Source organism: Martes martes (genome assembly GCF_963455335.1).
Source record: "Martes martes genome assembly, chromosome: 9".
In the NCBI taxonomy this organism is placed as follows: Eukaryota; Metazoa; Chordata; class Mammalia; order Carnivora; family Mustelidae; genus Martes; species Martes martes.
This window is the reverse complement of record NC_137896.1, coordinates 24,406,564-24,420,991: the sequence shown is the minus strand read 5'-3', so window position 1 is coordinate 24,420,991 and position 14,428 is coordinate 24,406,564. Positions and strand designations below refer to the sequence as shown.

General features: G+C 41.4%; 1 protein-coding gene across 3 annotated transcripts in view; it reads right to left on the bottom strand.

Annotated features, from left to right (window-relative positions):
- Nucleotides 1-9,410: 9,410 nt before the first annotated feature.
- The window catches only part of CDK5RAP1 (CDK5RAP1 mitochondrial tRNA methylthiotransferase), a 34,522-nt gene continuing 29,504 nt past the window's right edge, over nucleotides 9,411-14,428 (bottom strand). For 2 of the 3 annotated variants that reach the window (XM_080814537.1, XM_080814538.1), the window contains exon 14: nucleotides 9,411-9,698. In XM_080814537.1, the coding sequence (XP_080670663.1) occupies nucleotides 9,618-9,698 (81 nt within the window). In that variant the 3' untranslated portion in view covers nucleotides 9,411-9,617. The remainder of the gene's footprint in view (nucleotides 9,699-14,428) is intronic. The other variant, XM_080814539.1, reaches the window with a different exon arrangement.

Here is a 14,428-nt window from a genome sequence, read left to right as displayed (position 1 = left end):
GTATCAAATGATCTGGGTTCCAGCTTAGGAATTACAGGCCATGCCAAGTGGCCAGAGGAGGAAAGCTAAGCCAAGCAGTCAGGAGGCCAATATATACAAAGAGCCCCAGAAAAGTATGCAAGAGGGATACTGAGAAACACAACTATGATCTCTACATCAGGCAAAGACTCTATGCCTTGTGCCCAATGTCTGTTCTGGAACCAAAAGAATTCAGATTGTGGACAAAAAGACCGGAAGAAGAGCCAGATACTGGGCTTGCCTCACAACAAAGGGCAGCATCCTATAAAATAAAGGCCAAATCACACTATTACCTTCAGCCTCTTGTCCAAACTTAGGTCTTAATTTCTCCCCAGGCCATACCTCCCATAGTCAATCCCAGCTCAGTGAATGGCAATACAATTCACTCAGGTTCCCTAGCCAGACCTAGAATCATTCTTGATTCCTCTCCTTCACCAACAGACCAAGTCCTTTTGATTCCGCCTCAAGAACACCTCGCCCATCTGTTTGCTTCTCTCTCACCATGTCAGTCCAAGTCATCATCATCACTTACCAGGGCAACTGGTCCCCCTGCTTCTGCCCTTCCCACATACCATCTAGTCTCTACCTGGCAGCCGGAGTGCTCTCAATAAAACACATGCTCCTACTTAAAAACCTTTCCATCACTGTGAGCATATGGAGAAATTGGAACCCTCATGCATTGCTAGTGGGAAGGTAAAAATGGTCCAGTATCTGTGGAAAACAGATTGGCTGTCTCTCAGAAAGTTGAAACAAAAAATTTACACATGACCCAGTAATTCCACTCCTAGGTATATGCCCACAAGAACTGAAAACAGGCATTCAAACAAATGCTGTACATGATTATTCGTAGCAGCACTGTTCACAACAACCAAAACATCTGAACAACTCAACATTTAAGATGTCCAAATGTTCATCTATAAATGGATGGATAAACACATGTGGTATGTACACACATACATGCGCACACGCAGATGCATGCACACACGAAGGAATACTCTTCAGCCATAAAAAGGAATGAGGTATTGATACATGCTACAATGCGGATCAACCTTGAAAAGATTATGCTCAGTGAACAAAGCCAAGCATAAAACATCACATATTGTAGGACTCAGTATATATGAAATATTTAAAATAGGTAAATCCATAGAAACAGAATGCAAAATGGTTATTACCAGGAAGGCAGGGAGTAGCTAAGGAGCCTAACTGCTTAATGGGTATGGAGTTTTCTTCTGGAATGACAGAAATATTTCAGAACTAGATAGAAGTGGTGGTTGCACAAAATTGTAAATATACTAAATGCCTCGCCTCCATTTGAAACAGAGACTTCTAAACAAACAGAGACTTCTAAACAGGGACTAAACAAAAGAGACTTCCAGGGAAGATGGTGGAGTAGGAGGACCCTGCCCTCACCTCATCCCACAGATACAACTAGATAACACCCATCAGTGTAAATAACCCAGAAAATTACCTGAAGACTGGCAGAAAAGACTCTCCACAGGTAAATGTAGAGAAGAGGCCACACTGAGGAGGGCAAGAAGGAAAGAGAAATGGTGGGGAGCTAAATGGAACCACAGAGCTGTCCATGGGAGGGAGCAATGCTGCAGGTACTGGGTGCTGCGAGGGGAGAAAAACAGACCCTCACACCAGGCATCCCAGGCACAGGGAACCCACACAGAAGACTGGGAAGACAAATCCCCGTTACATTTGGCTTTGAAAAGCAGAAGGGCCGAATTTCATGAGTTCTTAGCATCAGAGGAGGAGCTTAATAACTGGAACTTTAAAAATCAGCAGGCTCAGCTCTAGGAGAGCTGAGAAGGCAATAAATAATAAAAAATTGAAGCAAAAACCTTCCAGGGCACTTGGGTGATTCAGTCGGTTGAGTGTCCAACTCTTGGTTTCAGCTCAGGTCATGATCTCAGGGTTAGGGGATCGAGCCCCACAGTAGCTCCCCACTCAGCAGAAAGTCTGCCCTCACCCTCTTCCTCTGTTCCTCTCCCTGCTCACTCGCTCACTCTCTCTAAAATAAATAAAATCTTAAAAAAGAAAAAACAAAAGGCTTCCAACCCATAGGAACAACAAACCACCCAGATGTTGGTTTCTTTTTTTTTTTTTTTAAAGATTTTATTTATTTATTTGACAGACAGAGATCACAAGTAGGCAGAGAGGCAGGCAGAGAAAGAGAGGAAGAGAAGCAGCCCTCCTGCTGAGCAGGGAGCCCGATGCGGGGCTCGATCCCAGGACCCTGGGATCATGACCTGAGCCGAAAGCAGAGGCTTTAACCCACTGAGCCACCCAGGCACCCCCAGATGTTGGTTTCTAATATCATTCTCTACAAAAGTAATCAGGACCCCTTGGAGAAATGGCTAATTCTAGGACTAGAGAAAAATATATAAAAGATGACCCTGAAGCATCTTATTAATTGCTGAAAGTAAGAAACTACAAGGAAACCACAGTGATGGAAGTATGTCAAAGTTAAAGAACCAACTGAAAGGGCTGCAAACGCTGAAAACAACAGGACCAACAGAATAAACAGAGTGGTACTGGATTATAACCCAAGTATAAAATAAACAGCCAGCAGTCTATACTGATATAAACAAATTATTCAGCAGATAAATGAGGGGAGAACAGACACAGCCCCTGTGCAGAAAAAGCCTGATTTACACAGCTACTTCACCTTCATGGACATGGAGCATAACTTCCCAATGGCTAAGTCTCAGCGGCACAGTGACCCTTCTCCCAGGAACACAGTATGGAAAGGGGGCGAAAGCAACTTTACAATCAAGAAAACTGACAAACACTACCTCAAGCCAGGTGATCAAGGGTAATATGAATAGTGATAAATCATATTACATATGTACCCTTATGATGTGATGAGAATGGTACTTTATTTCTGTAGTCTTCCTCCCCTAAACATATAACTGCAGTCTGATCATGAGAAAGACAAGTAACAAAATCCAACTGAGGGGCACTCTACAAAGTATCTGACCAGTTCTCAAAACTGTCAAGGTCGGGATGCCTGGGTGGCTCAGTTGGTTAAGTGTCTGCCTTCTGCTGCCTTCTGCTCAGGTCATGATCCCAGGCTCCTGGGATCGAGCCCTGTGTGGGGCTCCTTGGTCAGAGGGTAGCCTGCTTCTCCTTCCACTTGCTCCCCCTGCTTGTGCTCTCTCTGACACATAAAATCTTGAAAAAATAAAAAACTGTCAAGCTCATCAAAAACAAGGAAAATCTGAGAAATGGGCACAATCAAGAGGAGAAATTCACTTTTAGAACCAAAGACATGGGGCGCCTGGGTGGCTCAGTGGGTTGGGCCTCTGCCTTCGGCTCAGGTCATGATCTCAGGCTCCTGGGATCAAGCCCCACATCGGGCTCTCTACTCAGCAGGGAGCCTGCTTCCCCTTCTCTCTGCCTGCCTCTCTCATGATCTCTCTTGTCAAATAAATAAATAAAATCTTTACAAAAAAAAAACAAAAAACACCAAAGACATAAATAAGCTGAAAGTGAATGAATGGAAAAAGATAATTCATTCAAATGGTAACCAAAAGACAATTAAGGAAACTATACTAGTATTACACAAAATAAACTTTTTTTTTTTTAAAGATTTTATTTATTTATTTGACAGACAGATCACAAGTAGGCAGAGAGGCAGGCAGAGAGAGAGGAGGAAGCAGGCTCCCGGCTGAGCAGAGAGCCCGATGTGGGGCTCGATCCCAGGACCCTGGGATCATGACCTGAGCCGAAGGCAGAGGCTTAACCCACTGAGCCACCCAGGTGCCCCTAAAATAAACTTTATTTTTTAAAAAAGATTTTATTTATTCATTTGTGAGAGAGAATGGCAGGGGGGGATGGGCAGAGGGAGAGGAGAAGCAGACCCCTTGCTGAGTGCAGAACCCAACACAGGGCTGGATCTCAGGATCCCAATATCATGACCTGAGCTAAAGGTAGCCGCTTAACTGACTGAGGAACCCAGGTGCCCCCACAAAATAAATTTAAAACAAAAACTGTTACAAGAGACAAAGGACATTATATAATAATAAAAAGGCAATTTATCGATATAACAATTATAAATGTATGTGCAATAAGCCCAGAAATTACATAGCAAACTCTGACAGAACTGAACGCAGAAATAGGTAATTCAATAGTAACGAACAGACAGCACATCCTACTTTCAACAATGGAAAGAATTACACAAAAGATAAACAAGAAAGTAGAACGTTTGAAAAACACTATAAACCAACTAGACATAGCAAACATACAGAATCTACCACCAACAAGAAAATACATATTCTTCTCAAGTACACATAGAACATTCTCTAGGAGAGACAGTATTTCAGATGACAAACAACTCCCAATAATCACGTACTTTAAAATGGTGAAATTACTGGGATTTGAATTACATTTCAATAAAAAGGGAAAAAGGGAGAATTCACCCAAAGTGGCTACAGTAATATTAGACAATGTAGATTTTAAAGCAAAAAATATTACCAGGGAAAGGTGCATGGCTGGCTCAGTCAGTGGAGCATGCAGCTCTTGACCTTGGGGTGATGAGTTCAAGCCCCACACTGGGTGTAGAGATTATTTAAAAATAAAATCTTAGGGGTGCCTGGGTGGCTCAGTCGGTTAAATGTCTGCCTTTGGTTCAGGTCATGATCTCAGGGTCCTGGGATCGAGCCCCGCGTCAGGCTCCCTGCTCAGAGGTAGGCCTTCTCAGTTTGGAAGATACTTTACTGTCCCTCCTCCACCTTCTGAAAGTGCTGGCCTTCATAAAAAGGAACTAAATTAGGAGAAAGTGGTAGTAGGGATACTGACCAATTATAGACACCTATTGTATTGTTTTAATTATTTATCATATGTATGTTTTACTTCTTCATACTTCAAATTTCAAATTTTAAAATTTTAAAAACAGCTTTTGAATAAAGAACTGAGGTGAAGAGCCATAACAAATATTTTCCTCAGCAGATGGACATTGAGAGCAGAAACCAATCTTCCCAGGCCAAACCAGCATCTGAGGAAGAGTTCCCAAAGGCTGCCATGCAGGTCAGTGGAAAGGTCTAAAGGAGATCATGATCAAACACAATAAAGGCTTCAGCATACCCTAATATACACAGTCTGTTTTAGAAGCAAAATCCTTCCATGATCACTCCCATCTGCTGAGTACTTACTATTTCATAGTGCTACACTCTTCACAAGTTATAATCTCACTGAACTTCATATGAGATAAGCATTTTATTATCCTTATGTCACATGAGAAAACCAAGGCACATAAGAATAAAATAATTACTGAAGTTACTCTGATTCCAAATATTCTATGTTACCATCTTTTGGATTTTTTTTCATGATACCTACAGAATGACATAATGTTGGTAGTGAATGGTCCAAGAATGACTTCTCAGAGCCTACTAGTAGGTAATGACATTTCAAAAACTCAAAGTGCTAACTGAATCAGTAATCAAAAAACTCCCAACAAACAAAAGTACAGGACCAGATGGCTTCACAGGTGAATCCTACCAGACATTTAAAGAGAGTTAAGGGGTGTCTAGGTGACTCAACCAGTTAAGCGCCTTCGGCTCAGATCATGATCCTGGAATGCCGGGATAGAGGCCCACATCACCAGGGAGTCTGCTTCTCCCTCTCCCTCTGCCCCTCCCCCTGCTCCTTCTCTCTCTCACTTGCTCACTTTCTCTCTCTCTAATAAATAAAAATAAAGAAGAGTTAATACCTATTCTCAAACTATTCCAAAAAAAACAGAAAAGGAAGGAAAACTTCCAAATTCATTCCATGAGGCCAGCATTAGTACCCTGATACCAAAAACAGATAAAGGTACCATTAAAAAAGAGAGCTGCAGACCAATATTCTTAATGAACACAGATGTGAAAATTCTCAACAAAATACTAGCAAACTGAATTCAATAATACATTAAAAAAATCATTTGCCACGATCAAGTGAGATTTCTCCCTAGGTTGCCAGGATGGTTCCATATTCACAAATCAATCAACATGATACATCACATCAATAAAAGAAAGGATAAGAATCATACAATCATTTCAACAGATGCAGAAGAAGCGTATGACAAAGTACAACACCCATTCACGTTAAAAAAACCTCACCAAAGTAGGTTTAGAGGGAACATACCTCAACATAATAAAGGCCACATATGAAAAACCCTCAGCGAGTATCATCCTCAATAGGGAAAAACTTAAGAGCTTTTCCCCTCAGGTCAGGATGTCCACTCTTACCACATTTATTCAACACAGTACTGGAAGTCCTAGCCACAGCAATCAGGCAACAAAAAGAAATAAAAGGCATCTAAATTGATAAGAAGTAAACTTTCACTATTTTTTTTAAATCCAAAATGTTTTATTTTTTTTTTCCTTAAATAGAGATAACCAGTAAACAATTTTCAGAACTTGGAAGTTTTAAAACGTGCATATAAAAATGGGCATTATATGCTTTTTATTGAATGTGGATTGACTGCAGTCTGCTAAGAAAAATGGGGTGTGGGAGCTGAAGAAAAAGGAAGTTGTCTTTTTTTTTTTAAGGCTTGCTTGTGAAAGGAACAGTTGTAAAAACAAAATTGCTTGAAGCAGGGTCAGCTTTGTGCTTCAGTTTGACTGTTTCTCTATAAACTTTCACTATTTGCAGAAGACATGGCACTCTATACAGAAAACCCTAAGGACTCCATCAAAAAACTGGTAGAACTGAAAAACAAATTCAGTAAAGTCACAAGACACAAAAATCAACGTACAGAAATCTGTTGCATTTCTACATACCAATAATGAAGCAGCAGAAAGAGAAATTAAGGAACTAATCCCATTGACAAATACACCAAAAATAATAAGATACCTAGGAACAAACATAGCCAGAGGTACCTATACTCTAAAATCTATAAAACACTGAAGAAACTGAAGGTGACACAAAAAAATGGAAAGACATTCCATGCTCATGGATTAGAAGAACAAATATTGTTAAAATGTCCACACTACCCAAAGCAATCTACACATTTAATGCAATCCCCATCAAAATACCAACATTTTTCACAGAACTAGAACAAACAATCCTAAAATTTGTATGGAACCACAGAAGACCCTAAAGAGCCCGAGCAACCTTGAAAAAGAGAAACAAAACTAGAGGCATCACAATTCTGGAGGTTAAGTTATTACAAAGCTGTAGTAATCAAAACAGCATGGTACTGGCACAAAACAGACACACAGATCAACAGAACAAAATAGAAAACCCAGAAATGAACTCACAATTATATGGTCAATTAATTTTCAACAAAGCAGGAAAGAATATCCAATGGGAAAAAGACAGTTTCTTCAACAAATGGTGTTGGGAAAACTGGACAGCAACATGCAAAAGAATGATACTGGACCACTTTCTTACACCATACACAAAAATAAGTTTACACTGGATTAAAGGCCTAAAATGTGAGGTCTGAAACCATAAAAATCCTAGAAAAAAACATAGGCAGTAACTTCCTTGACATCAGCTGTAGCAACTTCTTTCTAAACATGTCTCCTGAGGCAAGGGAAAGAGAAGCAAAACTAAACTATTAGGACTACATCAAAATAAAAAGCTTCTACACAGTGAAGGAAACAATCAACAAAACTAAAAGGCAACCTATGGAGAAGATATTTGGAAATGACACATCTGATAAAGTGTTAGTATCCAAAATATGTAAAGAACTTATAAAACTCAACATTCATGGGACACCTGGGTGGCTCAGTCTGCTAAGCATCTGCTTTTGGCTCAGGTCATGATCCCAGGGTCCTGGGATTGAGGCCCACTTCAGGCTCCCTGCTCAGGAGGGAGCCTGCTTCTCCCTCTTCCTTTGCCTTTCACTCCTCCTGCTTATGCTCTGTCAAATAAAGAAATAAAGTCTTTTTTAAAAATAAAAACAAAAAACAAAAAAGCCCAACACCCCAAAAACAAATAATAGAATAAAAAATGGGCAGAAGGGGCGCCTAGGTGGCTTAGTGGGTTAAGCCTCTGCTTTCGGCTCAGGTCATGATCTCAGGGTCCTGGGATCAAGCCCCGCAAAGGGCTCTCTGCTCAGCAGGGAGCCTGCTTCTCCCCCTCTCTCTGCCTGCCTCTCTGCCTACTTGTGATCTCTCTGTCAAATAAAAAAATAAAATCTTCAAAAAAAAAAAAAAAAATGGGCAGAAGACATGAAAGACATTTCTCCAAAGAAGGCATACAGATGTCCAACAGACACATGAAGAGATGTTCTTTATCACTTACGATCAGGGAAATACAAATTAAAACCACAATAAAATATCACCTCACACCTGTCAGAATGGCTAAAATCAGTAACACAAGAAACAACAGGTGTTAGCAAGGATGTGGAGAAAAAGGAATCTTTGTGCACAGTTGGTAGGAATGCAAACTGGGGTGGCCACTGTGGAAAATAGGTGAAGCTTCCTCAAAAGTTAATCACACTAGTAGGTGTGATTACAAGAACACTAATTCAAAGGGATACATGCACCCCTATGTTTATAGCAGCATTATTTTCAGTAGCAAAGTTCTGGAAGTAGCTCAGGTATCCGTCAACTGAGAAATGGATAAAGATGTGGTGTGTATATACAATGGAGTATTACTCAGCCCTAAAAAAGAAAGAATTCTTGCCATCTGCAACGACATGGATGGAGCTAGAAAGTATAATGCTAAGCTAAATGAAGTACGTCCGTCAGAGAAAGACAAATACCATATGATTTCACTCCAATGTGGAATTTAAGAAACAAAATAAGTAAAGGGGTAAAAATGAGAGAGGCATATCAAGAAACAGACTCTGAACTATAGAGAACTTCTGGTTACCAGCAGGGAGGAGTGGGGGGGGGGATGGCTGAACAGGTGATGGGGATTAGGGAGTGCACTTGTTGTGATGAGCACAGGGTGATGTATGGAAGTACTGATTAACTGAGTCACTATATTGTACACCTTAAACTAATGTATTAGTCATAAACAACTGTAATAACAGTTAACTGGAATTACAATAAAAACATAAAAACAAAACAAAACATAAAGTAAAATAAAATCAGGAAAAAAAAACCCTCCAAGTGCTGTCAGACCTAAGGGCAATGAATGACCTGACAGGCTAAAAAAAAAGAGGCCCATGAGGGAAATCCTCAGGTAAAATGTGAGAATAAAGTAAGGAGACAAGCAGCTAAGTCAAAGTCAATAAACCAAAATATCAGAAAGTGTAGGACAGGTTTTCCCAAGCAAATGGTTCTCTCCACCTTCCTCCTTTAGTCTTTAACTCATAGGGTCTAGAGCTGAAAATCAGACAAGTTAGCAGTGTACACAGCAAAACTAGGGTTGGGAAACACTTAACACAGACTGTAGGGGAAAGCCCGGAAACACCAAGGCAAAAATGAAGTAAAAGTACAGAGACAAAGGGACCACTTTACTTTCTGTAAATTTAATGTCTGTAAAAGCTGTTCACATAGCAGCAAAGAGACACATTTCCCATCTGACACAGTTGCTTCACCACTTGCAGTTTGTCTCCAGAGCCTTGTTATCGCTTTCATGAGTGACCAGTCATATCTCCTTCCCTGTCGGCAAAGACAGCCCATGTCAACCCTAAGGCCATCCATCCGCTCAGGTCAGCAATATGCTGAGGAGTCCTTCAGGGTGGTCCTGCAGAGAACATGTCCTTTAAGCGTCTGAGAGCTGGTGGATGTGATCTGAAAGAAAACCAGTCAGAAGAAAGTGAGGTCATCAGGACTGCACTGAATGCAGAGCCTCCAGAGGAGAGGCCACCAGAGGAGTCTAATGGAGGTGGTGACAAGCCAGCAGAGACTGCATGGTTCCCATGTGCCCCCAATCCTGGAAAGAAGAGACATCTGATACAATGGTAATACGTATAATTTAAGAAGTCTAAAATAGTTCAGTCCCAAACTACCACTTCCCCCCTTTCTCTTGAGAGACGGTTCTTCTGCAGCACCAGCCATAACTTTCTGCTGTGAGCTGCCCATCACAGACCCTGCCTGCCCCCTAACCCCAGGCGTAAGCTGTGACCTAGGCATACCAGTCAAATCCTTCCTTAGGATATTTATGGCCAAAATTTGGTAAGAAAAGCTCTCTTTTCTCTCTAATTGAGAGCTGAAAGCATGTGCCCCCAAAGGAGCTTTCAGGAGAAGACAGGCAAAAATATGTCAACAAAGATGACTTCAGGCACTGAAAACGGTTACAAAGATAAAATGGGCTGATATGATAAAGGGAACCTGCTTTACCTTCCCTAAAGAGAAGGCATCTCATGGAGGTGACATTTCAGAGACAAGATGAAGGTTGAAAAGATGGCAGTCACATAAAAATCAAGAGCCTCCCAAGCAACACAACATGTGCAAAGTCCCTGACACTAGAACTAGGTCTGAGGGGCAAAAAGGAGGCCACCAAGGCTGGAGAAGAGGGTGTAGAAGAGTAGAGGGGACATGAAGTTGGAAAGGCGGCTGGGACAGATCATATAAGGCCTAAGACATAGTGCATTTCATTCTGGCTCCAATGAGAATCCACTGGAGGGCTGAAGCAGAGGAGTCAGTGACCTGATTTAGAAAGACCACTACTGTGGTGCAGACAGACCAGAGGAGGGCAAAAATGGAAGTGGAAAATATGAAGCCTTTGGAATTCTCACGTACTGCTGGTGGGAGGGCAATATGGTACAACTACCATGTCTAGTTCTGTTACATACACTTTATGAGACAGCCATTCTAAGCCATTTACTCAACAGAAAAGAACACGTATGTGCACTAAAACACATGTACAGGAATCGTCTTAGCAATCCCATCACAACAGCTCCAAAATGGAAACAACCAAAATGGCCATCAATAGTATAAGCCATAAACATAAATAGTATAAGCCATAAACAATAGTATAAGCCATAAACATACATAAACAAACCGTAGTATATTCATATAACATGGATAAATATAATCCGATGAACTACTCAACGTAAGACTGAGGAAAAGAAGACAAACACCAAAAATAGATGTCATATGATTCAATTTAATAACCAAAATAGGCAAAACCAGCAATGGCATTAGAGATTAGGATGTAGGAGCAGCTAGGTGGCTTAGCCGGTTGAGCGTCTGACTCTTGATTTTGGCTCAGGTCATGATCTCAGGGTTGTGGGATGGAGCCCCACACTGGGCTCCTTGCAGAACACTGAGCCTGTTTGGGATTCTCTCTCTCCCTGTCCCTCCCACACTTCTCTAGCACGCTCTCAAAAAAAAAAAAAAGAAGAGGAAGAAGAAGAAATTAGGACGTAGGGAAGAAGAGTAACTAGAAGGAACATGAAGAAATATTCTATTTCTTGACCCAGGTGGTATTTACAGGGGAAGGGTCACTTCGTGATAATTCATCAAGTAGTGTAATACGGACAATTTTCTACTTTTATGATATGCTTCAATAAAATAATTCATCTTTAAAATACAACAGAAAGGGTGCCTGGGTCTCAGTGGGTTAAAGCCTCTGAGCCTTCTGCTCAGGTTATGATCCCGGGGTCCTGGGATCGAGCCCCACATCGGGCTCTCTGCTCAGTGGGGAGCCTGCTTCCTGCTCTATCTCTCTGCCTGCCTCTCTGCCTGCTTGTGATCTCTGTCAAATAAATAAATAAGATATTTAAAAATAAAATAAAATACAACAGAAAATCATGAGAAGAAATGATGGTAGTTTGGAGACAGAAAGAGGCAGGTTCAAGATACATTCCGTAAGTGAGCTAAAACAGATGGACTGCTGCTACAGCACAGGACAGTGAGTATCTACAATGAGTCCTATATTTTTGGCTTGAGTAACCGAGTGTGCCACTTAATACAGATGGGGAACTTTTGAAAAGAAGAAAACTGCAATGAAGAATTCTATTTTGGCCATATTAAGCTTAAGATGCAAGAAAGGATATAAATGCAAATCTCTTGAAAGGATGAAAAGGGATGGAAAAGAAAATGTTAGGGAGAGTGTAAAAGAACATGAAGATGTTTCCTGTACAGTCCCATGTGAGAGCGAACAGCATGTATGGGTAGGGATCTGAGTGAGCTAGTGGAAATAATGATGAGACAATGAGGTTTCATCTGACTGTATTGCTTTTCTCCATGAAATAGGAGACAAAGACATCAGCTGAGACTAGGGCTTCAATAGGTGAGTAAAGATTTAAGGAGAAAGAGTAGGGAAGTCAATTTACTAAGGAAATAGAGTAGGATCAGATTTCAGGGCCACGCTGAGTGCTCATGTTGAGTTTTATGGTCATGAATTTGAACTGAATGCAGCTGGGTTCATGTGGCAGAAACTGTTACTTGTCTCCCAATACTTCTCCTCTTCTTCCTAACAGAACTCCCAATTATTAGCTAGACATCCGATGATTCAGAACGAAGACCACACTTCCCAGCTTCTTAGCAGCCTGGTATAATGTGTTATAAATTGTGTGTAGAACTCCAATAAACTGTCCTAAAAGGAAGAGAACATGCCCTTTCCCTCTCTTCCTCCTTCCTGCCAGTTAGAATATGGACCTAGTGGCTGCAGCAACCCCTTAGGATCATGGAATAACCTTAAGGATGGAGACCACACACAGCAGAGCAAAAGATAGGAGCCCAGACCTCTGATGATCATGAAATCATCCCAATCACCAATTCTGGACCTTCCATATCTAGATTTTTATGTAAAAGAGAGCCACCATATTTAAGCCACTGTATTTTGAGTTTTTAATCATCATCTGACCTAATCTGTGTAATACAGATCACCTGCATGCTTTTCCCTACTGCTGTTCAGCTGCTAGGGTGCAGATGCAGAAGAAAATAACCACTTTCACCAGGGTTGGGGTTTAGCCAAAAAAGCCCCAGATAAAAAAGAGAGACAAGAAAGTGAAATGTGGGGCACCTGGCTGGCTTAGTCGGTGGAGCATGCCAACTGATCTCGACGTTATAGGTTCAAGCCCCGTGTTACATGTAGAGACTACTTAAAAAGAAAAACAAAAACCTTAAAAAAAATTGACATATATGAGAAAGTGGTTCTAGTGCAGCCTAGAAACTCCATGTAAAGAGAAATGGGAACAGCAGGGAGGAACAACAGAGAGAGCCAACAGAACCCCAGTTCCAGGGAGTGGGGGTGGTTCAGTCTGTTAAGCCTCTGCCTTCAGCTCAGGTCACGATCTCAGGGTCCTGAGATCGAGTTCCACATCGGGCTCTCCGCTCGGCAGGGAGCCTGTTTCCCCTCTCTCTCTGCCCGCTTCTCTGCCTGCTTGTGATCTCTCCCTCTCTGTCAAATAACTAAATAAAATCTTAAAAAAAAAAAAAAGGAACCCCAGCTCCACAGCACCTTCTTCATGTAGATCCTTCCACTAAATCTTACCTGTGGGTTTTATGTCACTTGAGGAAAAAAAAGGAGTAGCAAGTAATACAGCATAAACTTTCTACCTTTCTTGACAGATGGAATTTTTCCATTACATAAAAGAATATCAAACTAACAATACAAGCCAGCACACCAACCTCATCTCCCTTTTCAAGTAACCCTTAGCTACAGTGAAAAGGAGGAGGGGTGGGAAAGCAACTAAAAACCAAAAAAGCAAACATTCAAAAGACAGAGAAATAAGCAAACAAGACAGTGTCCTCCAAAAAAGAACAAATGGAGAAGCCTATGAGGGATTATTTCCAAACCAATCACATTGCTGTCTAGTAGCAATTATCCCACTTAGTAAATTCTTAAAGTAAGACAAAGCCCAGTTGAAACAAAGCCAGAAGGAAATAGGATCACATAAAGTCCCCAACCAGCAAACTGACTGTGTTTTAAGCTTTTGTCCGATGGATAGAACAGAACATCTCGCAGTGGTAAAATTTCCAGGCCAATCCAAAGAAGCTACATGCCTTCTTCAGCTGCAAGCCATGGACCACGGCCCCCATGACAAAACAGATGTGACAGTAAGAGCAAGGACAGCAAGTAAAGGGTAAGGCATGGGGGAACAGGGCAAAGGATATAATACTAATCAGCATCAGCAGAAAAAAGAATCACCCTCTCTCCATCTCTCTCTTCTGCATATTCTTCATAGCTTAGCGTGGGAGAAGCTTTGTTCCTGCCTACCTCATCAGAATGTGTCCTGTCAGTCTCTGGTTCTGGGGTAAAATGGACATGAGGACCAGAAGGAAAGGAGGATGGCAGTAACAGACCTGTATAGTGTGGTAAGAAAAAGGTAGGAAGAAAGTACACGAAGGAGGGGAAAAGGGGGGAAAAAAGGAAGGGGAAATCCCACACTCATTCATCTGGATGTCCTAGTCCAGGAGAAGCGAGGGATACCTAGGGCATGAGAGACCTCAAAGGGCATATTCATCGATGACAGAGAGACAATGAACTCACTTGGAATCACTTCCACTTCCTAGTCTCTCTGCTACAGGGAACTGTATGCTACTGTGTACTCCAATCTCACCAAATTCCT